Below are 25315 nucleotides of genomic sequence, written 5' to 3'. Positions count from 1 at the left end.
AGTCAGCATCGCGGTCACGCGTACCGTCGACATACGCACGGTGCTCTTCAAGCAGCCGGGCGCGTTCTGCGCCTTCCTTCCCGTCGAGACGACGCAGGAACGCCTCCGCTTCAGCGCGCGTGACGCGGCGGGGAGGCATCTTGGTCCCGCGTTTCGTTTTGGAAAATGAATGGATGGCTCAGAGGCTTCTCGTTTGAAGCACCGTCTTTACGACAGCGTATCTCCAAGGAACTTTCTCTTTACAGTTAGGGCCCCAAGCCCTGTACACCGGGGACTAAACGGACTAAACGCCCATTCTATGACGATCCCCACATGCTTGATTATCAAGCATGTGGAAAAAATCACATGCTTCCTTATCAAGCCTTAGTAACGGAAGGGTTAAGTGAGTTTCCCACTAGGGACGCCGTGAGCTCCCGTATCTATTGGACGTACTCGTGCAGCTGACGCCTCCCTTGCTTGCATGAGAGGAAGCGCAAGCGCTGGCAGTACTCGTGGTTCGCCGGGAGGAGCGGAGCTGTTCACACAGCTGAGCCAAGGATGTGAAATATCCAGGGGATGTTGCTGTACACCCAACTCTCAGCACGACCGCTAAGGTTGGAGAGTGCAAAAGCAACACGAAGTTGCTCGGTCGTGGATCAGATCCGCGTCCATCGCGAACTCAGAAGCGAAGGTTCTCACCTTGCTTCCCTTCATACGGCTTAACCTTCAGCCGTATTGGCTTCGGGTGTGGCGGATTTGTTTCCGCCGCCGGGGCCTGCAGGTTCTCCCACACATGCCCGATGAGCCCCTGCTCGTAAGCGTCAAACGCATTGACACGCTCGAGCTGCTCGGCCGGTGTTGACGCCACCAGGCTCTGCAGGGCCTCCATCCTGAAGATGCCTGCCATCTTCCGAGCCGACTCGAACTGTGAGTCGTTCAGATGGGACAAGTCGTTCCTATCTATGGCAACGAACTTCAGAGAGGTCTAGGTAGTCTACCCGCGTTGGCGTCGATTGACTACAAGTGCTACCTAGTGTGACGGGTCACACAGCACCTTGCGCTAGAGGAAGTTGGCTTCCGAGAGTATACAAACTATCAGTGAACGGCAGCTCACAGGCAGGGGCTAATGGTAACCAAATATCATATGATATTTTTGATAGTAATAGTACTATTTTCGATATTAAATATTAATAGTAACTCATTTTTGCAAAAGTTATATAATATTTTTATATTAGCTCGGAGAACTGAAAAATACTAGATACTACATGATATTTTATGATATTTTCTCACTTAAGTACGTTTCTTGCCAGCTTACCCTCTAGCCGAGCGGAGCCAAATAACTTTTTCGATCAGGTTCTAGAAAAGCAGTAGGAGATAAGACTGACGAGTATTTGCTCTAGTATTTCACTGTGACACAGACAAAGGCGATCGAGATGGAAAACTGCAAACGCTTGCAGCTGTTTAACGTTAATAGAGCAAAATCAAGACATTTATTCTTGTTCTCTACCTCTCTCCTCGTCGCATCGTGCGTCTAATAAACCTGCTGCCTGTGGCGCTAGATTAATGCGCTCAGCAGTGCCAACAACCTTGCCGTCACTCTCACAATTGTCCCTCCCTCACGGTTGATTAGTAATATTTCAGCTAGTCGAGCGTTAACGACATATGATTGGTTAATATAGCCCGACTACGCAATCATTGAAAAATATAATATCGTATTAACTAATATTAAGTTGATATTTAATAATATCATATTGTCTCAGAAGAAAATATTAGGTGATATTTCATATATTAACTGGTCTACAGGTGATATTTTCTCAATATTAACTTCACCGATTTTGGAGTTACCATTAACCCCTGCTCACAGGTCCCTTTTTACGGAAAGGGAGCGATGTGACCTATTTAAGGTAGGTTGTAAACTGAGTATATTTAAGTAGGCTAAGCTTGAGCTAAATTAGCAAACTGAAAGCCGCCTACTCGGACAGAAAAGCAATGTCTTCCTCCAATGGCTGGCCTCGGACGACCTTGGTTCGCTTTTGCCAAATATCCCGACTCATACCTCTGAAGTGTGACGTGTCACACTTCATGTAATTAGGGGTACACTTAGGGCTGCGTTCCCCGGTACATGCGCTGCTGAAAGTGGAGTAAACCGTGTAAACGTTCCTAACGGTAGAAAAGGCTGCGTGGGCGCGGAAGTGTCGGTGGAGATGGCGCGTACACAATTCCGCGGTTAGTGTAAATTGAGAGAGGTCCATGAAATGCTGTCAGGCGCGGTTACGTCGTAGCTTAGTCTTAAACCCAGAGAGCACCATGAAATTCAGTCTAAAAACGTTAAATAACTATCGAAAGTTTAGCGTCGTGACCGTTTCTGAAACCTAGATTGCAACAATGCAAAGAATATCTGTCCAGCTTGCATCAAATACCCGCTTGTACTGCCTGGTTAAGCTTGTAATAAACTGACTATTAACCACTTCGCATACCAAACTCGCTACTTTGAAAGAAAATTAAATGGTAACAGTTTGAATATTTAATAAAAATATTCAGGCTGTAGCATTTTCTTATGCATTGAAGTGTGTTCATTTTGTGCTGATTCAGAATCAGTCATTAGACACTCGAATCTGTTCCTGTTATGGTTATACTGTAGCCTTTGGATATAACGATGCGTCGCACGACGCCTTTTGTTGACGGCGGTATTTTTATTTGATACTTAAACGATGATTCCAGGATGGTTAAACGTAGATTAGGCTCTAAGTTGATTAACGTTTCTTTACGGGCCTACTTATAATAACCATAATTTACACCTCTCATGTTGTGTTGTTATCTTACCGCTGCATGTAAAACCTTATTCTACGCCTTGTCGGCAACGCGTCTGCCTATTAAGAAGTATCAGAATCTTGCTGTCTAAATAAACGCTTAGGAAACAATACAGTAGTAATTGTCATCAGCACATATTACTTCTTTTCCACGTCAATTTAAACTATCTATCTTTGTGGATCTAGTGACAACGTTTATAAGCACAGCTTTGTTCTTACGGCAAGCCCACACGACCGGCTACTGCTGTACATGTAACATGTACGATTTAGCAATACCAGAAACCCACTCAGATAACTTATTATTAATAATGTTAATATCTTTACAATAAAAAAATTGAAATTATCATTTTAGTCAGTGTAACTCGCAGATCCTACTGAGTACAGAGTATTTAGTATACTTAAACCATGTCCTCGGAAACACGCATGCTTACGTGTACGCTAAGCACCCTGCCCTCCGTTTAGTACTCAAATATCAATGCATTATGAAAAAGTATAAAATATTAAAACGATGCCGCCTTCGGATAATGTATTAGCTTTGTGCAAATCCCCATATGTAAACTGGGAAACACATGCATTTATTGATGTCAACTACACATTCTAGTTTTAACCAATTAAGGCCACCTTCGCTGCGCTCGGCAGCCAGTAGCAATATTTAAATTATTTTATCCAATGATTTGTCCGGAAAAGCGTGACAGGCACGACAATTTAGTGTGACGGACAGACAGGTTGCTGCAGTAGATGTTTAAGACTAGCGCTCTGGGCGCCCGCTCCGCGGACGCTAGGGCATGGTTGGTTGGTGTAGTGTGGGCTGTCCGCCTCCGCTGCGCTACGGCGGATGAAAGAACATTCTGAAATCAAAGCTAAATGTATTATATGTATTACGTGCCCTACCAAGTCCGCGTCCCAAAGATCTCCCTGTACACAATATTGTTGGTGTGTACGTTCCCGTCCTCATCGATGGCCTCTGGATCCACCGCAATCTTGATCGCCTTCCTTGAAGTCACTCTCGACAACGCCACATAAAGCTGCCCATGTGCGAAGACCGGTGATTCCAAGTAGATACCCACGTGGTGGATCGATTGTCCTTGGGCCTTGTTGATAGTCATGGCAAACGCTGGAACCACGGGGAACTGCTTACGCTTGAGTTTGAACGGGAACTCCTTGTCATCGTCCTCACTATAAAAGACGATCCGAGGAATGAACACCTTCTTACCCTTGAACGGCCCGGACATAATGCTGGCCTCGATGCTTCTCTCGCGCAGTGACACAACCCGAAGCCGCGTTCCATTGCAAAGTCCTGCGTCGCTATTCAGGTTTCTAATCATGATGATAGGTGTTCCAACCTTCAGAACAATCCTGTGCGGAGGGATACCGGAGAAGTTAAGAGAGTTCAAGAACTCCTGCTCAAACATGTTTGCGTCCGCGACCCCTTCGAGGCTGTCCACCGAGAGATACTCCTTCGTTTCACCCGATAGCCGTTCCGCAACCATGTCGTTGATACGCCGAACACTTGCATTTGTGGGGGCTAGTATGGCCCGCTCAACGAAGTATTCATCGGGTAAATTCTCAGTATCAACGCCCGGGTACACCGCATCTATCAAGGCGTTGACATTGCGGACTCGTCGGTCTTCTTCAACTTCGTCCAAGTCTCGCTCGTGCTCCTCGTCCGCCGGAGGTAGTAGCCTGAAACTTGGGGGAGGCTCCATATCCGCGTCTTCTTCATCAGAGGTAATTTGTTGTACCCGTCGTTCTGGGATGATACACATGTCGCGTGGAAGGCATATGTCGCCATCACCGATCTCATGGATGACTGGATAACGGCCTTCTCCGATTTGAAGTAAAAATTCAGAGAACTCTGCTAGCTCAGCCGCACTGGCCGCGTCTGGGGCGGTGCGGACACGCATGTTCTCGGTCAGCCGCACTTGACGCAAATGCTCCCATAGGGGAGAAGACTTGAAGCAAGCTTGAATCGTCTCCGCACGCGTAGCATCCTTCAGTACAGGTAGAATCTGGCGGTGATCACCGCTGAACACCATTACCTTTCCACCGAACGGCTCCAGCTCGTTCTTCATGATATCCCGAAGCGACCTGTCAACAGCCTCAAAGCAAGCTCGGTTCATCATCGGCGCTTCGTCCCAAATGATCAAACTCGCGCTACGAATCAATTCGGCTTTTTGGCTCTGCCATGAAAGGCTGCACGTCGACGTCTCTGTTAGTTTGAGGGGAATCCGGAACGTTGAATGCGCGGTATGACCTCCAGTTAACAGAGTGGCTGCAATCCCACTCGATGCAACCGCGATGGCAACCTTACGTTGCATCCGAACGTGAGCGAGTATTTTTTCGAGTAGAAACGATTTTCCTGTTCCACCCGGACCATCCAAAAAGAAAAACTTCTCCCCTCCAACCGGTCTGCTCACAGCAGCAATAACTTGGTCAAAAATATCCCTCTGGTTGCTGTTCAATTGGTCTGCCTGGTCCGCAACATGCTCCAGATCGTTTAGGGGGTAAGCGTCAATCTCTTGCTGGACAACATCAACAGACGCTGAATCCGGGTCGTCTACTTGAGCAGATACATCGTCGTAATCGGCTAGCAGAGGAAGGTCGTACATGTTGAGGGACTTTTGGTTCGAAACCAAGTAATCAGCCAAATTCTTCAACGCCTTGTACTCCGCCATTCGAAGACGCACCTCCTCTTCGCGTACATTATGCAGGTCTGCGTCTCTTTCCTCAATGATTCGTGCATGATCCTCTGACATATCCTTCTTGAACCTATCCCATAGATCTTTGGCATTACCAGGCATCGAGTAAACCAAAGTGAGGCCGAAGAGTTGGCGTAGCTGGTACGGCATCTTGACCTCGGCGGCTTCGCGTAAGCAATGTATCCACTCGTCGTCATTTTCCAAATACCCAAGCACTAAAGCGGCTTGCTGATATGTAGGATGTTCCGTACCATCAACCGTTCGAAGATCCGCAAAGGACTTAGGCGAGCGTCGGTTACACAGGAGAAGTCGCAAGTAGAAGCGTTTCGGGTCCTGCGGAGATACGTGTACCAAGCGTCCCAGAGAAGCAACGTACTTCTTGTACGGTTCCCACGTCTTGTGTTCCGTCCACCTGTACTTCCGCGGTACATCCTTGTACAGTAGATTGACCGTAGCTTCTGGGTTACGCGCGCACAGCTTGAAAAACTCCGTCAGCATTGATCTGTCCCCGCGGTTAATCAAGTTGTGAAGCTGGGGGGTCGTCGCTTGGTCGCGATAAGCAACCATGCTCATTCTTTCCAAGTGGATAGGTAGCGTCACGACAGAATGTGTTGATCCTTGTGTTGGATGCATGAATAGCCGCATGCAAGCTTCTACCGGAGAAATATACCTCCCAAGGAGATACTGAAGAATTTCGTTCGCCCGAATTTCTTCGCCTTCAATCGTGATTGTCGTCATGTCCGAGCCCTTGTAGACGTACTTGTAGATGTACTTGATGGCCTTGTTCGTGGCACAAACCTCGACGTTAATGTGGCAGTTGTATTTCTGCGACAGGAACGGATTGTAGGGGACCACCCATTGACTGATGGTCGCGTTGTCCCATACTTTCCCCTTATGGCACAGAATTCCATCCGGACGGCGACCACGCTTGTACGTGGGGTATTTGTCGGGGGTCATCACCGTTTCGTCCGCGAGCGCCTTTGGAAACTTCTTGGAACACCTTCCGTTCTTCATACACGGGCAGTTCGGGTTCTGTTGACCACAGGGTCCATGCAGCATATTAGAAATCACCGTATCGTACAGCTCGGGGTACTTCTCTTTATCCGGGAGCTCCGAGGACACCAGCTTATCGACGTCTTCCTTGGTAGTGGGCTTGTCCTCCGGACGCAGGATAAGGAGTATGTGGGCGTGGGGAAGACCACGCTTCTGATATTCCACTACATGGACTCGAGCGGCTTGAATCCCCAGCACACCCTCATCGAGATCCTTGTTAAGAGCTTTTAGTTTCTCCATGAACACGCGGGCCACGATGTCCGGTCGGTCGGATGCCTTTTCCCCACGGCGTAAGTTTTCCTTGATCTCAGGCCAGTTCGGGTTGCATGTCATCGTAATGAACAGGTTCGGGGCTCCTGTTTCACGGACGATAGCCATGGCATCCAAGAAGCGTTGGTACATGTAGCGGGGACCACCTGTAAACTTCGGAGGTATAATTATTTTGCGTCCAACCTCACCCGCATCTGGCTCCGCCGACTCCTGCTCCGTATAATTCCCACGCCGAGTCCTACGTATGGCCGCCTCGTCGTCAGCTGCCATTCTGTGGATTTCAACAGACTCGCCACGCAACGCGTCCGTGAGTCCCTGGAGGGTTTCCAATCGATACTGGAGCTGGTTCTTCTTGATGAAGCGCAGGCGTTCTTGTTCGCATTTGGCCCATTGGTCAACGCAGTATTGCTGCGTCAGTCGCCCACCGCGCAGGATAAGCGAATTACTAACCGTCCGGTCGTAAAGCAGATACGCCTCATATTCCCGAACGGACATGGTTAAGGGGTCACCGTGGCGATCGACGGGATTACCAACGTACGGGATATCGTAAGTCCAGCCATTATCCCCGTACGGAAAGAGTAGAGGGTACTGCAGCGGGTCGTAGGTAACGCTCGTCTCAAATATGCGCTTGAAACCTCCTCCTGTCGTGTGTAGGATTATATCCCGATGTTCAGCCGCGTTTGTATCGATCACAACGGCTGCCACCTCCGATGCCGTTGGGGTGTTATGCGTACCCGGGTTCGCATTCCGTGTGACGTGCAGACGCAGCTTAAGGTGATCCCCCTCTGGAAGAAAATTACTGAAGGCTAATGACGGATCATGCTCATCAACGTCTTCCCCTGCCGCTCGGCGTCGTTCGTGCTCCCTGATGGCTGCTGCATACGCATCCCAACCACGATCTATCAAAAATCTACGCGCGTTGATAAATTCTTGTGTATACGGGTTGTGCGCCACCATCATCTGGTCAATTGTTTCCATGACGGCACGATCGAGGCCTTGCGTCATGTTCATACGGCTTCGCACACGTGCATCCATATCTGGATCGTTAAAGTAAACTTGGGCATACATGGAGCGACCGAAGGTAGGAGGTAGTAACGATCCCATGCGATGACACACTGACCCTTGTACACGGAAGTTGTAGACACCATTCCGTGTCACGCTTTCGTCAACGCTTAGAGGCCGAGACCGCGAAGCTCCCATGGACGTAAACGCGAATACGTTGTTGTAGGCCCGGATTGACCGCTTGAAGGTCGGGTTTTCGAAAAGTGTCAGAAGCGCATCAGGTGCTGTTCGCGAAGATGAAACGAGCACCAGTCCGTTACGACAGCAGCATCCATCTGTCTCTTGCGGAAACTTCCAAGCGTTGCAGTAGTGACAAACCCGCTCGCTCTCCCGATTGGCGTCTGTGTAGCGCGTGAAGTAGTGACGGCCCCCGGAAACTCTGGAAGGGTCAAAACTTTCGTGGTGTGCGAGGCCCTTCTTATACTGCCGGAGCCAGCCGGCGGAACCGCTCTTTCTCTTTTCGCAGCTCCCTTTGTTCTTCCGTCATGGCTTCTCTGCCAGCTCTGTGAGCGGCTGCGTTCAACTCACGCTCTGCTTGACGCTGATCATCCGTCATGTCCCCTCTGTGGTCTCTCCGTGAAGCCGTATTCTGATCGCGCTCGGATTGACGCTGCTCATCTGACATGCCTTCCCTACGAACTTCGTGTTCCACTGCATCACGAAACCTTGCCTTTTGACTGGCCTCCTCTGGTCTTGTGGCTCTGTGGTTGGCTTGCGCGTCGCGGCTATATGCTCGATGAACTGAGAGGCCTTCTGGCTCCAGTCGACCCCGTCGGACCCTCGCTTGTTCGGCATTTCGGTCCCGATCTCGAATAACCTGGGATTCGGATCTGTTAGCTCTGCGTATGCGCTTTCTCTCCGCGTCTTTCTCTCGTGCCCGTTGTTTTTGTGAACTCGTCATAGCAGCTCGCCTGACGCGGGCTCTTTCTGCATCACGCGCACGTGTAGCTGCTGCGCTATCGTCGACCTTAGGTCCTGACATTCCAATCTGAAAGTCGTGGGTATCGTGTTGCCTGTCGCGACGCGTCTCCTCCTCGAATCGTCGTTGATACTCCGCAGGATCGTCTTCTTCCGTTTTCTCCTCACGCTCTACCGCCGGACCAGAAGCTCTCATCTGTCCGGATTCAGTTGGTGCTGGGGTTTCAGCTAACTCGAGCTGCTCCAATTCTTGGATTGCCTTGCGGTAGCGGGCCTCTGCGCTACGAAGCCTCTGTTTACGGAGATGTCTTTCCTTACGCGACTCTTCGTGGGATTGGGATGCGTTCTCACGCCGGGCTCGTTGTACGCGATCATCTAGTTCCTCGCGGGTAATTCTAATCATTGAACAGAGTTAGTCGAGTTAATTGTACAGCAAAGCCCGCTACTCAGTTGTTGGGAAACCTTTTCCTTTTCCTCGGGGCTCTTGCCATGTCCTCGTATCTTGAGCTGGACTGTCGCCTGCTTTAGATAGAACAAAATCACATTGACTGTTAGACTCGAAAGTCTAAGTGCACTGGGAGCTATTCTACAGCTATTTCATGAATATAAGCACCAGAGCATGGACACCATAGCTTAAGCAACGTGGTATTCGAATAGAGCCCCGAACTTTCCTTTCCAGTACTAATCCAGAAGCCCTCTGTGAATATAGCACACCACTGTCATTTCCATCCCGGCTCCTCGGATTACAAACAACTTAGGGGTATCGTCACTCCAGGCGGCTTGTTGGTCCAGTCAGCTTTTGCTTAGGCCCTCCCCTTGGCCGACGTGTTACAGCCCTCAGCTCACGGTCCGACGGGTCCAAATTACCTTGCACGGCTGTGGACCAAGCAGCTGTACATGGTAATTCAGACGCCGCATCGCGCTGTTGCCTCTTGGGTACGTCAAAGCTGTTGCCTCATCCCTGTTGAGTGGTTGCCCAGGTCTGTTCGATACCGTCCAGCCCTTCAGGTCATGTCAGTAGTATGCGCAGGGTGTCCGAGAACGACCCAGCCCCTCACGAGGCCCCCACAGTTCCGAAAATGCTCTACAACTGTCTATTCTGATGTTATGCTATTTAAGTGTACAGGCGCGGGGCTCACCCACGCTCTTAAAGTGTTTTTTTGTCTTGATCTCTTGTTCTTGAGCTGTCCTTGCACTTGGTCTTGGGCTCCTTGCTCTTGTGAGACCGACTGCTGCATTCCTTTCCGTCCCGCCAGAAGTGCTCTCGCAAAGTGTGTTTTGATGTGGGAGCTCACACTTTAAGAGCACCTCTGTATTGCGGAACTGTAACGACTCTTCCGCATGTGGCTGCAACTTCGGTTTGGCCAATTGGCAGCACGCGCCACTCGCTTTTGGAGCGTGGACACTCGCGGTGGGTCTAGGACCCCTAGGCGCGTGCATGGTGGTAGACGCTCCCAGTCACACCCACCCCAACCTGATTGCGATCGCTACCAACTGCCATACCACTTTGGAGTCTCGGGGCAAGCCTCAGACTGTATCCTGAGAGGTCTCTCTTGAATATATAGTAGGGCAAGGAGCCCCACGCCCGTACATACATGCATATACATCTACAACTACCCTACTGCTATTATACAGCCAGCGCACCTTGTCCTCTCCGCGCCGTCGCTCAAAAATCCAATTTTGTGTTTTGAATGAAAAGTGAGTCGAAAAATATTGCCCAATCAGGGCGCGAGTTAATTGCGTCACGCTTTTGGATATATTTGTAATTTTGGCATAGTTAAGTCGAGTCAGAAAAGTAGGCGCGGTCGGTAAGATGGGACGAAAATATATTAGACAGGCCGGGTGTAGCCATGCGAAAAGGCAGGAAAAAGCAGCAAGAAAGGAACCGGACGGACTTATTGACAGACGGACGGACAGGCTGCAAGTTTAGGTGGCGGGAAACTAGCGGTCTGGGCGTCCGCTCCGCGGACGCTAGGGCATGGTTGGTTGGTGTAGAGAGGGCCGACTACCTCCGCTGCGCTGCGGTGGGCTTAGAATTTCTACTCAAAGCGAAGCAACATATCGTACATGTATACTGTGATCTACGTATATTACTGTACGTTCCAAAACAACACCGCACACAGTATCCTTAGTGCTCACATGTTATGGTAGACACGACCAGGGTTTAACGTGATCTGCAAGAAGAGCACCATCTTACCCGGGAAGGTTTTGTCTATAATCTCGTTTGAGCGCATAGCTCCCAAAATGACACGAATCGGAGGCATTCGTGGCTACAAAGCTAACAAATGCTGTTCAGAAGACATGTCAGTATCAGTGATGATCCACATTGGCATAGACCGGTGAGGAATCCCAGTTTAGCTGGAGTAAATACGCCTACTCAAACATATTACCATCTGCACGTCATCGCAGTGAGGCAGTCGACACCATATCATCGATTGCGACGATCTATTTGGTCATCTGCTCGCGCGAAGTATCTTTTAGGACAGGTAGTATTTGCTGATGGTCGCCATAAACATCAATATTATGTCTTGAAATTGTCCCGCTGAGCTCTTTATGATTTTAATGAAGGGCCTTTCCACTATCTTTCGCATGCATTGATCATACTTGCATAGCTGACGCACTTACTGACGTATGTACATAAATACGGGCCGACAGAGTGGCGTAGGTCCTTCCCGACTGGCATTTACTGGTTCCTAAATGTATGCCAAACACACAAAGCCACATGGCTGTAGACAGAGTATCAAATTGTAGTGGTGTTTTGACTTAATCTGAAATGTAGCTCATGTACTGTACATTTTATGAAGTACATTTGCTGCCTACTTATCAACTCGGCGTGCTATTTGATATGTCCGTGCATATATCGCAAGGTCGCTAATGAGTGTGTATACCACGCGCTCGTGAGAGCCAAAACCTATGTATAGGGTCACTGTCGCTCTCTTGGTACATTTGCGTCGTCGTGCTGGCTTACTGTGCTTACGTTTCTGATGTACCAGTCTATATGACCAGGCGCGTTACTAACTCGGCACATGCCATACCGCAGAGATACATGATAGATGACCGCGCGGCGGGTACACGTATAACCATCCCCAGCTCTGATCCCGACCAATTTGAGCAGGGCACTAAAGTACGGTACTGCGTACAGACACATCAACTTGCCACATCCACTTGTATGATCTGCATTACCGCACACATGCTCGTGTCTGTGTAGACAGCAAATTATTCGTCGCGCGTAGAGCTCACTCCATACTGTAGTTTAATTTATGAGCGCACATTACTGGAATATACACCGTAAGCGTTGATGGTACACGTAGCACGGATTTGCGTGTGTCCAAGTGAGCGAGTGTACTTTTCATCTACGGTGGCGCCTATGTGGATAGGGACGGTCAGTTTGCAGCGGTACACAGTTGATAGCACGTGTTAATTATTAAATGAAACGTGCTACGCTCTGTAGGTGCGTCAAAACGTTTGGCAGTGCCAAAGGCAGCTTGCCGTATGTGCGGCTCCAACCCTCGCACTGTAGTCGGGTATACTAAATACACAAATAGGTAAGAAAATGGGGGCCTAAAAGGGTATATTTACCAATTACTTTCTCTTCTGCTGCTTCTTTTGCTCGATGTACTTGACGTTTCGGGCGGATAGCTTGCGAAGGCGGCTGCGCCTCTTTTTTTTCTTGGGGTACCTGTCAGGACCCATCGCCTTCTTAGCGCTCGCCAGGCTTTCCTGGCGGCGCACTTCGGCCGACTCAGGTGGTGGGGGCTTTTCCTCCCAGAGCTCAACCGCTTTTGGGCCGTTCTCGCAGGCAATACAGCGCCGCACGATGCCCCGCCCGCTGATTGTACGGAGCGCGTAACCATACTGTAGCTTCCCGCAACTGACGCAACGCGCCCGGGTATCCGTCGTAGACCGCTGCGGGTTCAGCAGAAGCGGGTCAATCTTCGCCTCACATTGCTTGCACGTAGGGCCCACCATTTTGCAAACTGTGAGTATGTTAGCAAAATATATTGTTTTAACCAATTACTTTCGTCCAAATATTAGCCAATAGCACGGTAATAAAAGGCTGATATTTATTATTAAGCAAAATAGTAAAATGTTTTATATTATTAATATTTGGCTTATCTTTAATATATTTTTATCAGATTTACAAACAAATACATACTTTACATGCAATAAAAGTGACTAAAAGACTATGTATCGTGCGCGCATGCATTCATCGGGTGTGGTGCGCGGGAGAAGATAGCGCAATGACCGTGCAGCCGCGCGCCTTCTTTGCACGGTGGCAGTGGTGAGTGCCAGGTGAAGTTAAAAAGATATATATTCGCAAAGTCCCTACACAAAGCGCTGGTCGTGAAGCCTACTTTAATATTAAAAAATACTATCGTCTCTACTTTAGAAAGTCTGTGGAAAATAAATGCGGCCTGTGAAGCTTATATTAATAATATTAATACTATTGATATCGTCTTTACTTTGAAAAAGTGCTTGGAAAATAACATCCCAGAGCTCTTACAAAATACTGGTCTGTGAAGTCTACATTAATAATGATAAATATCTCTATTTGAGAAGTGTGTAGAGCTCTTAGAAATTAAAGTGGTTACTGTGCCCGATTTGCAATACATAGGACAGGTTTTGCGCTGCTGAATGCAATAATCAAGTATCTGCTGGCTGTTTGCAACCAATCGATGCGTTTCGTGCTCGGCAGAAATGTTTACATCACGTCCAATCGCGAGGGCGATAGACGGTCTGATCGTGCGACAGATCCAGTCAGTGTCGCAGGTCGGTCGGTATTGCCCAATCAGGGCGCGAGTTAATTGTGTCACGCTTTTGGATATATTTGTAATTTTGGCATAGTTAGGTCGAGTCAGAAAGGTAGGCGCGGTCGGTAAGAAGGGACGTAAATGTATTAGACAGGCCAAGTGTAGCCATGCGAAAAGGCAGGAAAAAGCAGCAAGAAAGGAACCGGACGGACTGATTGACAGACGGACGGACGGACGGACGGACAGACACGCTACAAGGTTAGAAGCGGAGCGATAAACAAACTAAAAGTCACCTACTTGTACAGAAAAGCGATGTCATCAGCCAATGGCTGGCCTCGGACGACCTTGGTACCTTGTACCAAATATCCCGAATCATACGTCTGAAGTGTGACGTGTCACACTTCATGTAATTAGGGGTACACTTAGGGCTGCGTACCCCGGTACATGCGCTGTGGAGTTAACATTAAACGTACCTAACCGAAGATGGCGCTGCGTGGGCGCGGAAGTGTCGGTGGAGATGGCGCGTACACAAGTCGGGCGTTAGTTTAAATAGAGAGAGGTCCATGAAATGCTGGCAGGCGCGGTTAAGTCGGGGGTTAGTTTAAATAGAGAGAGGTCCATGAAATGCTGGCAGGCGCGGTTAAGCGCCTGCCGAAAGCGTTGAGCGAGCAATGCTCCCAAGCTTCCCGGTAGGGCGTCACCCAGGATAACTGATTTGTAAGTCAGTTTAAAAAAATCATGTTTACTAAATCAAAACGCTGCGATGATGATCCCGCCTGATTTACAAGTTGGGCTTACTAATCTGTCATTCGCTAAGACTCCAAGGTTTGGGAATCACTTTAGGCGGCATGCACATTAACACGGAGCAGGTGAAAACGCAGGCGGCTGCCAACGTGCTGCTAACGAGCGTGGTCGTCTATTTCCCGCTCTTTCTGGTCCTAGTTCTCCTGTACGAGACACTACGCCCTCGTTTGCCACATGTGTACTCGCCCGAAAACCACGCTGACTTCCCCGAGTCCAAGCAGCGTAAGTTCCTCGGCTGGGTGCCCTTCCTGTGGCGCATCGACGAGGCCCAGGTGGCTGAAAAATGCGGCCTGGACGCCTGGGTACTTCTGCGCTTTATGAAGATGGGGCGCAAGGTGGCGCTGTTGTGCGTCATGTGCTCGCTCGCTCTGTTCCCCATGTATTTCTTCACGTCGGCGGTGTTCAAGGAGCAGGAGAAGCAGCGTCGCCATTTGAGTGACCTGTTACCTTCGCGAGGGAGGGAAACTAATGATTCTGTCGCTGCCATCACTTCTATGATGATGATCATGCTAAACGAGCAAATAGAAACTGGAAATGGCACAGCCAACATCCTGTCCTCGGACGGCAAAGTAAAGCTGGACGTTGTGGACAGACTCACTATTGCCAATGTTGGTAAAGACGACTGGAGACTCTTCTTTACGGTGCTAGTTTCCTACATGATCAGCATTTACGTAATGCGATTGCTGCTGAATGAATACACGATCTACCGCAAGCGTCGTCATGAGTTCCTCATGCGCAAACACCCGCAGCAGTACAGCATTGTCATCTCGGATCTCCCTCAGTCACAACGTCGACCGCAGACGTTGCAGGCGTACCTGGACTTCCTGTTCCCCAACTCAGTGCACTCGGTCTACATTGGCGTAGAGTGTGCGGAGCTGGAAGAACTTTTGGACAAACGTCAGGAACTCGTGTACCACCTTTATGCTGCGAGTGTCAAACTAAATGAGGCAAAGACCAAGGCCGGAGACCATGATTTGATCAAGCGACCGAAAGAGTTGATTGGCCTTCGTTTCTTCGGGCTCTGTGGTGGTGGCAAGGAGGTCGATGCTGTTGAGCACTACACCGAGGAGATGCAGAAGCTTGAAGCCGAGATCGCCCGCGTTCGGGACGAGATTCTGCAGCGCCAGTCAGCAGAGAAGGCCAAGGAAGTCACCAGTAATAAGGACTACGGATCGGCAAGTATCGCTGCGCCGCGGGGTCTTTCTGGTCTGAGTGAGCTGGTCGAGAAGCTGCGGAGGACGAAAACTTTAATGGGTGATAGTAGATGGGGTGAAGAGACTCTGCCGTTGCTTCACGTCAGCGTGCCCGTACCGAAGCGTCCCAATGTCATGCGTAGCTGCGCGTTTGTGAGCTTTCGCAGTATTCGATCTGCGCAGGCAGCACAGCAACTGCTTCAGGTTGAGAACCCGCGCCGTATGGTTGTCCTGCCTGCACCTAACATTCGTGATGTCCAATGGAAGAACTTTGGTCTGCCGCACAAGCTCAAAGCAAAGTGGAAACTTATTTCTATGGGTGTTTCTCTATTGATTGGATGCTTCTGGACTGTGCCGACGGCTTTTGTCGCTTCAATGGCTAGTGTCGACGAGCTCCAGCATATGTTCCCGTGGCTTGGTGGCTTTCTCGAAAAAAATCCATGGCTATTAGTTGCTCTCCAGCAGACGGCACCGCTGGTCTATTCGGCAATGAATGGGCTAGCGAATGTGATTTTTAAGCTTCTATCCACCCTAGAGGGACATTTGTCCATCTCGGAGGTTGAAGCCAGTCGCTTCACCAAATTGTGCTTTTTCCAAGCCTTCCAGATGTTCTTCGTGTCGGCACTTGCGGGATCCATCATCACAGAGTTCATGTTTTTCTTGGATCAGCCGCGCATGCTTTTCTTCTTTCTGGGTAACACTATCGCAAACCAGTCCATGATGTTCATCACTTTCATCATCACACAGTTCTGTGTCGACATGTCGCTATTCCTGCTGCGTGTATCGCCCGTGGCCATTTCGACTGCGTATCATTTCTTGGCCCCAATGCATGCGAAACTGCCGAAGCCTCGAGACTGGATGGGGTTATGCCCCGTCAACTACCAGACCGATCTTGACACCCCGATGAATTTGGCCCAGCAATATCTAGTGTTCTTGTTCGTTGTGGTGTTTGCCCCCATTGCGCCACTTGTGGGGTACTTTGGTGCGATGTTCTTTGTGGTGTCCGAGCAATCGTACAAGCGTTGCTTCTTCTTTGTCAACAGCACACGTTGGGCAACGACTAACTCGATGGGGGTCTTTTGGCCACCGCTGTATTCGTTCGTGATCGGTGCACTCATCATTGGCCAGTGCACGCTCATTGGATTGCTATCGTTGAAGTCGGCTGGATACGGCCCAATCGTGCTCACGGGATTGCTACCCTTCATCACGCTTATCTTCCACTGGTATGCTGTCGATCTATCCCACCTCAAGCGTGCTGCTGAGAACCTACCGCTAGACCAGTGCTGTGACGTTGACGAGGAGCGTAAGGATGACTCATTTGATTTCTTGGATGGTGTCTACCAGCAACCAGCCATGATCGAAGCGTTCCAGGCGGCTTCGATTTTCGCCCGTGACCCGGAAAGTGGTGCCGGTGCCGCTATTGATGCCACCAACTTGCAAGAAGAACCCGTCGTTGAGCCACTGAACCAGCCAGCGAAACCTGTTAGCCAGCAAATTCGTTTGGCGGAACTCAACAAGGATAAGAGAGATGGGGACAAGCAGACCGCATAAATGCCGAGGGCGTTAGCTAGATGCTGTGATATTTTTCAGTCGTCGCCAAGCTTTTGCTTGGTACTTTTCACAAATTTTCGGCTAACGACGTTTGCGCCTGTATGACCTGAGTTCTCACTAAACGTCGTCAATGACTTTAACATTGCTTATTCATGCTCTGTATCCCTTTCACATTGAAGAGAAAAATACGTGAGCACTCGAGTGCTCTCGAACAGCTATCCATTTGGAATCCTATTAAAATAAAACCTACATGACTGATAGAACAGCCAGAGCTATCATTTAAAGAGAGGGATTTGGTCAGTTAAAGAGTGAAACTCATACACAGCAATCATTTTGGTTGGGGACTGTGGTAGTCAAATAAAGAGCAATGGTCACTTACAAAGAGATGTGTGACTGTAGTGATGTACTTCGAAGTAGGATTTTTGCGGTGCGATTATTTCAAAAATCAAATCTCGATTATGTGTTTCAAATCAGGATGTTCAAAAGTTAACGAAAGCATGCCCACCAAAAGGCGAACACTCCTGCTCGGCTTAAACTAGACCAAAAAGCCCCGCTTGCGGGGCTCCGCTCGGCTTGTTTAGCATAATTTTGTCATCAATTGCCGCTATAATTGCTTCATTTCAAGCTGCAAGTTGTAACTGCAGCCTAGAACAGCATTGTTAATGATCTCGCCAATCTTCCCAGTCCACATTCAGACTCCGCAGTGGTACCAGCTCTTTCCGAATACTGTCCAGCACACAACGATTTGTTATATTTCCATTATCATTTTACATTCGAAGAATAAAAGCACGTACGGGTTCCACACGAGCTCATTTTCGTTGTCTGTCTTGGCATCTTTCTCCTGTGGACGGTCCTTAAACTCCTTGGACAGAGACTGCAGCTCTGACTTCGAATTAGAATTTATGTCAGCCTCCAGATTCATGGCGTGCATTGCGCTCTCGGCAATCGCTTCCTGATGCAGGCGAGCAATCTCCTCATCCTTTAGGCGTTGAATCTCCTCACGTTGTTTTCGGCGCTCTCGACTCGCGAACCGAGCGCTCGACCACTAGGCGTAAGCAAATTAGCTCCACAGATTTCACTTACGTGTCACCAACATTGTACTTACCTCTTCGGAGAACTTCTTTTGGTGATCAGTCACATCCATGAGCCCCAAATCAATCTCATCGCATTGCTACAATTATTGCAAACAAACAAAATCAATACAAAACACATCTAATATAATACCCTGTCATACCTCCAGTTTCTGCTCAATTTTGGTCGCGGCCTGTTCCTGTAGTTATCAAAAAGAGAGTAAGTTCAACATGTTGCAAAAGATACGTATTCATCTTCCACCTCATAGTCCATCATTTTAGCAACCGCTTCCAATAATTGCGTTTTTAAGTTCCGCACTTCAAGAAGTAGTTTCTACATCAGAAAAAGCCGATAGTTAATCATCACACCCCAAATTGCCCAATTCCTCCGCCACTTACGTTGCGCACTTTCACTAGTTTCAAGCAATCCTCCGCTCTTTGTTTAATTTGAGCGGACGCTGTTCCTCTGTCTGCGACAAGATCTGCCGCCGTTTGGTACCTCATTGCAGTATTCTTGAGCAAGAATTGATGTCTCTGTTTGATTTGTTGATCCAGGAACTTCACCGCCGTTTTGTGATGATCAATCTTTTTTAGCACGTCCAGCACCGGGTTGGCCGAGTGTGAGTTGAGCTTCATCGGCAGCACGTGGCTAAGCTTACCCGCTGCGCCATGGTTGTTCGGCAGCTCCTCCATGTCCACGTCGTTTCCCGAGATGCTACTGTGCTTGGTGTTTACTTCACCATCTGCAGCAGCTGCATCGTCCAAAAATCCCGGTATGTCCTCACCTGTGCAGCGCCACATCTTAAGCACGTGAGCGTCCGAGAAAATCTTCTTTTCGTACCACAATTCCAGCAGCCGCGTGACATTCTGTCGGTCCATAGGGGAGTTGCACACGAGCGCCACAGCTTCCTCCAGATGCTGACTAAATAGTTCCACGAAAAGTGGCGCCGTGTTGCCCTCGGACTCGCCGAACAAGGTCTTCTGCAGCACATGATTAGCCACGTATAGGAATGCCACACGCTCTGCCTGGAAATCACTGGCCCGGAGTGCCTGGACCCAGCTCTCCACCATCTCCCGCGCCTGCGCCATGTGGCCTGAGCGCTGTGCACGCATCATACCGCCGCTCACAGCCTCAACGCGCTCCTGTGTCTCGTCAAGCTCCCGTAGATCGGCTAGAAACTCCTCCATCGTGGTCCACGATTCGTAGCTTTTAAAGGCAAAATAAATCGCAATTTTATGATGCGTGGATTTGAAAAACACCCAATAATGGGTGCCCTCCAAAGTGCCTTTCAAAACCCATATTTACGATTTAATTAGCTAATAGGAAGTTTAAAATAGATTACAAATCAGTTTAAAAAGAAGCGCTTTTTAGAGAAGTTATGTCAAGTGTTTAATCTGAAAAAACTCCGCTTAAACTGATTACCCTGATAAGCCGTTTTTTATGAAACTTTTAATTAGAGTAATGGAGGTATGTACAGTAGGTGTCTACCAAAACCTCCGAGCTTTAAGACTTTAATCCTTCTAGCCCGAGCTTTTATTCTGTATCCTACGATTTATACTTGAATTAATTATACAGTCGAAACCTCCCAAAATTATCCTGCTGGAACCCCCTTCGCTCCTACTGACCAAGAACCGGACACATTTAGCACAAAGACATTCCGCCACGGAACATAATGTCCACAATGTATCCAGCATCTGCGAGGATCGCGAGCTTCTATTGGTTCACAGCAGTACAAAGAACGGCAAATACCTGCGTCCCATCAATACCTGGCATTTTCGTTACTGCTCCTGGACACACTCAAGAGTCCGTCAACAGTCATCCATTCTCGGCGCCAACCGAATACGAAGTGCGCGCAGAGAAAGAATTTGCCCAGTTCCTAACTAACGGATTAGTGAGGAGGAACAGGGCAAACTCTTCTCTGCGCGTAAGATCAGATAAATTTGCTTGCTTTTACAACTACCCATTTCTAAGCTTACTCTTCTTCCTCGTCGCTCCCTCTCTTACGCTTACGAAATCGTATCTTCTTCTTCAGGCTAGGTGAAATGCTCTTTCCTTCGCTTCACGTGTCATGCCAAATTTGCGAGCATATCAGCGTGTTTCCGCCGTCGATGCGTCGAACGTGTAGGCATAGAGGTACTCGACCTCCAAACACCTCGCTGAACTGCGAGCAGTAAAAGCTGGTCTCGAATGACTTGGTGTTTGAGTTCGCAAAATCGGAGCAAACTTTGCAAAGGCACTGCCTGCGTTTGTGCTACTAGGAGTAGAAGACGTCGTTATTCACTAATGTGTGCTGCTGGCGTTGTATAGGTACGGACACCAGGTCCTCAGCGTTGGGATGAGTCTCGAAACTAATTGTTTGCAGTGCAAGAATCTGCGTGTGTAAACGGCGCAAGTACTCGGCATGGGTAGGTGTTCTTTCTCCTTTTGTCTTAGGTGTCAGAAAGTGAATGATGTATCCATGGACCACGGCCATGTCGATAATGCACAGGAACAACCGATTGTTGTATTTTCAGAGCAAAACACACTTCTGAATACTGTTGTGCTGGAGCCGCAGCTGGTCGTGGACGTCCACACCACCCATGCCGCGGGTGTAGTCCACAACCAGCTGTGGGCAGGGCACCGTGCTTCGTGTGCCATCTTTTCCTAATCGCAAAATACTGGCAGGATGTATGCTGCAGCCTGAAGCGAGCATAATTACCGGCTTTGAGTCCATCCAGCTCAATGTCAGAGGGCCCGTTGTAGTAGTCGGTAGCGGCATCAACGCTAAGGTTTCCTACAAATACATCGTCAAACCACCTTCCGAAACAAGTATGATTGACACACAAACAATTCTGTATATACGGCTTATCGCTATGCTCTTCATCATACGTAACCCATCCATTCTCCGATCATCGCTTGTCAGATCAAAAAGACCCTCGTCGGGAATGTCATCATTCAATGGCATGTCTTCAACGTCATCTACACCTTCTACGCCAGAAACCACGGTAATGTCTTCAATTACGTCTTTATCATCCGCATCGGAGTCCACATCGCTAACACCCCCACTAGCAACCACGCTCACATCGTCTGGATCGGTTGTTTAAACAACCGATCTCTCCGGAGTCCCTCCATGAAGTCGTTGCTATCAAACACCTCAAAATCAACTCGATAATCAGAAGGGTCGTCACTCTCACTCTTAGCTTCTTCAACATCTGTCGTATTCTCTCGGGGATCCCAATCTGTATCATCCGGAGCAGCAGCGTTCTCCACCCCATTTTGCTCTGAGCGCCAACCACCGAAGATTTCGGTACCTCTGGTCTGGAAGCCAGCTGTGATAAAGAAACAGTTGGGGGAGAGCGAATACACGTGAAGCGTGTGTGCCTTCAACTCCATCAGCTCTCGCATATCCAGGAGAGGCTGCAGGGGGTGGGTAGTCGTAGGTGTCGCAGAAGGTGGCTTGGGCTGCGTAGCCTCTGGTAAATCGCTGTATGGTAGCTGCCGACCAATAGCTTCGTTTGAAGCCTGCTTTCCGATCGGACGGCGTGTAGATGCAATGCTCACACTTGAATGGGGAAGCTGGAGGCAGCTGGATGCACGCCCAAATGTCATGAGTTCATCTTCACCTAGACATTACGTATCCTGTTAGTACGTAGCACCATATATCAAGGTCTAATTACGCACCCTTAAAAAGTCGATGCTGCGTCGTGACTCGTCCAACCGGCCCGTGATTCCAGGCTTACGTAGCGGTGATGCTTGGCCATGGGCGTGTGCTTGTGAGTCTTTCACCTGTCCTTGCATAATTCTCTCCACAGCGGCTTGAACGTCTTCTCGCCGGGGGTGTTCATCGTTCGAAGAAAGATTTCAATGTGCGGCGATGAGGGAGTGGTTGACACGCGGTCGTTTTGGGCTTTCACTCAAATTTTCAAACCTCCACTGAATTTATATTCATCTTTCTATTCACGCAGAACAATCCCTGTCTATCTTCCCTTCGCCAATCCAATAGGAATGATGTGCAACCCCCCTTTTCAAAACATCATATGCGAATTCATAGTCTGCAGCCAAGTTAGCTGGATACTAAATCCTGCAAAATCTTTTATTCTGTAGGATACAGAATACCGGGCTAGAAGGGTTAATCACGATGAATTGTTTGGTGATGCCACTTTTTGGTACCATCAAACAAGTCTAATCCGACTTTCAAGTAGCAGCACATGACTGGACTTCACAACAATATGCCCGAAAGTCGCGTTCCAGCAACAGCGCATTTAATGGAATTGTAAAAAAATACTGAAATTACTGATTAAACCGTTTTATGTGGGTGTTCAGAGCTGAAAATGCCTATTTAGGTGTGCGCACATACATGTATTTACGGCGCGCACTATAACTTGTATTCGGTTACTCGAGAGCTGTAATTTCTGAAGCTATCCGAGGGTTATCTAATCGAGGGTTACGAAGCATTGCTCCTCCTTGGACCCAGCTCCACTGGAGTTAAGTATTGAAGCATCTCAAATTATTTACACGGAGATCTATTTTTGGTTTGTAAACTCCCTTTTCCAACGCTAGAATCGATACATAGTTCTCTATATATAGAAAATAAAAATTAAATCAAATAAAGGCCAGCTTCTCTCTCAAACTATAGTTCTCTACTGTAGTAAACGGAAGGGTTGATTCAGCAAGGCAGATGCTGCGTCTGTTAAGGAGATGCCTCACTACAGGAAAAAAAGTGAGCTTCACAACATAATAGATTTTATCTCACTAATGGGTATGGAATCGCTAGATAGATCACCGATCCATTTGGAAGGCACCCAAAACAAATTTTAGTGAGCTGTAAGTTTAATAACGTGTATGCCCAAATGTCGTATTCCAGCAACCGTTTTTAAAGTCGTGCTGTGCCCGAATAAGCTCGGAAATTTATCATCATTTTTTCGTCAACTTGCGCCCATTATTCTGACAGGGACTAAAGTTTGTGCCCATACGTGCTATTTAGCTTTCTACTAAGCTAAGTAGGCCATTCGCCATCAGAATACGTATTGTGCCAGATTGCATTGCGTGGTTGGTTCAAGCCAAATCTCCACCAAAAAATGCGCAGGCACTTGTTTGACTTTGAAACCTTTCTAAGTGTACGGGTTTTGGCTAAGCGACATGTCAAGCAGTAGATGTTTTAGCAAGAGGTGCGATTGGTTTGTGGCTTGATTTTTTGTAATTGGGGGCTTAGAGAAAGGTCCGCTTTACCGCTCAGAATATTCAAGTTTGTGCGAAATTCACAGTAACTTGTTACTTACTACATCTTGCGTGGTGGATTTTGTTTGTCCGAAAAGCAGCAATGATCCTAAAGTTGTACTGAAGTACGGTTGACGATCATATCCCGCTTGGGATATTTAGGAACTTCATCGAAAACGTGAGACTACTCGACCTTTCTGCCAGCTGACGTGTTCTCGCCTACACGGGCACGTATACCGGTAAGATCCTTTACTCAGTGTCGGCGGCAGGAAGCACATCTTCATACCTGAGAAAAATTAATGCCCTGACATTCAGTAAAACCGTTTTAAATGGGTTTTGAATTGACCTTTTGATAATCATATGCAGCATGGAATTTCCATCTAATTAGGCCACTTTACCACTGTAACGTTATTCCGATGTGCATCTTTATTTGTATTGACTCAATAACACTTTAATGATGATGACAACGGCATGCTTTTCGAGCAAGTTGAGTCCCTCGCTCACCAGCGGTGCTGTTGCGACGGGGGTACTTCCCGATGGTCGCTGGTGGCCACAATCCCGGCAGAAGGCGGCCGACGAGTTTCCAAACGGCATCCGGCACTTACCACACGAAGTCATAGGCGTCTGTAATGAGCCTTTAACTACCACGGTCGACCTTGAATGCGTGGAGCTGGCAGATGCCTCCGACATTGCAAAAGGTGACGGCTGTCCAAACGATGCGCCAGATAATGAAACCATCGCGAAATGGACGGTCGTGGCGAGCCACGCTTCAGCGACACCTTGGACTTCTTCGAGTAAAGCAAACTCGGTGTCGGTGCGGGCCTTGAGGCTGCTGACGGCTTAGAGTACAGCGACGTTGGAGTGGGTGCTGTCTGCGCCTTGGTTTTGGTTTCTTTCCGTACAGCGTGGAGGGTGCGGGGGGGGGAATGATGGGTTTGGTCTTACAGTACAGCGTACCGTAGTTTGGGTTATCGGTTTAGGAGGCGTGCGTCGCATGCAGCGGAGGGCTCACTCGACTGCTCTTATTGCCCATGATTTCTTGTTCTTCCGATTGATAGCTTATCTCGAGGTAAGTTCACTTATGGTCAGCGCAAGCAACCAGTGCCCAGTTGTTCTATCACCATTGGTGATAGAACAACGCCGACTAAGTGCGGCACCTTTCGAGCCACCATACGGCTGGGCCCCAGCCTGGGACAGACTGCTTTTTATTGCTCCGGGTCGGAGTCCGACCTTCCGGTCATCAAAATGTGGCCAGATAAAACGGGTATTTACTAGCCGAGTGCCGCCGCTACGCGGTGGTAGTTTAGGTTTAGTTTTACCTTCCCGCCTCCGCTACGCTTCGGCAGGATAAATATTAAAAAAAGCGCTGAGCCCCTATGAGCCTTAACCCTTTTAAAGCGGGGTTTTATTCTGTATTATACAGAATAAAGGTTTATCTTGATTAAACTATTGATAGAAGAATGCAACAATTTATCTAATGGTAGCTGTCTCGCGAATCATGTGAGGTGGACACTGCGAAAAAGTGCAAAGACATCGTTTCTACGGACAAAAACTTCGCAATGTATCCACCATACGCTATTATCTGGGGTTTTGATTGGCTACTGCAGAATAAAAAAAGATCGCAATGTCTTCTGTAAGGTATTTCCTCTCCAAAACGATAAGTGAGATTGGCGGCTTCGCGCCATTTTGGATGGCCGCCGGAGCTTCATCGCTACGCGGCAGAAGTTCGCTCACCAAATTTTCGGCCAGTTCTAGACTAGCAAGAGTAGAAGAAGAACTAGGCTTGAACTGGCCGAAAAGTTTGGTGAGCGAACAGTCTATTGATTTGACTACTAACTAGCTAACTACTGTCTTCTTTCTCTTCGTCAGCGCGCTTACGCTTGCGAAAGCGTATGTGCTTCTTCAGGTGTGCTGGAATCGCAGTTCCGTTTCGCCAGACCTGGTGCCAAATCTGGCTG

The 25315-nt window shown here is 48.5% G+C and overlaps 3 protein-coding genes across 3 annotated transcripts; 1 reads left to right on the top strand and 2 right to left on the bottom strand.

The window, feature by feature from the left end:
- Positions 1-14369: 14369 nt before the first annotated feature.
- PITG_15807 (uncharacterized protein) lies at positions 14370-17090 on the top strand (the record flags this gene model as incomplete). Its single annotated transcript, XM_002898009.1, has 1 exon — positions 14370-17090. One exon carries the CDS (start codon positions 14391-14393, stop codon positions 17088-17090), a length of 2700 nt encoding a protein of 899 aa, XP_002898055.1.
- Positions 17091-17705: 615 nt separating this feature from the next.
- PITG_15806 (uncharacterized protein) lies at positions 17706-19348 on the bottom strand (the record flags this gene model as incomplete). Its single annotated transcript, XM_002898008.1, has 5 exons — positions 17706-17715; positions 17885-18135; positions 18196-18261; positions 18325-18360; positions 18560-19348. The coding sequence occupies 5 exons, from the start codon at positions 19346-19348 to the stop codon at positions 17706-17708; spliced, it is 1152 nt and encodes a 383-aa protein (XP_002898054.1).
- A 1870-nt stretch (positions 19349-21218) lies between these two features.
- On the bottom strand, positions 21219-21938 carry PITG_15804 (uncharacterized protein; the record flags this gene model as incomplete). Its single annotated transcript, XM_002898007.1, has 2 exons — positions 21219-21763; positions 21818-21938. 2 exons carry the CDS (start codon positions 21936-21938, stop codon positions 21219-21221), a joined length of 666 nt encoding a protein of 221 aa, XP_002898053.1.
- Between the last annotated feature and the right edge of the window lie 3377 nt (positions 21939-25315).

This window comes from Phytophthora infestans, genomic scaffold (genome assembly GCF_000142945.1).
Source record: "Phytophthora infestans T30-4 supercont1.39 genomic scaffold, whole genome shotgun sequence".
Classification (NCBI taxonomy): domain Eukaryota; phylum Oomycota; class Peronosporomycetes; order Peronosporales; family Peronosporaceae; genus Phytophthora; species Phytophthora infestans.
The sequence above is the reverse complement of the archived record's forward strand: the minus strand, read 5'-3'. Positions and strand labels throughout refer to the sequence as shown.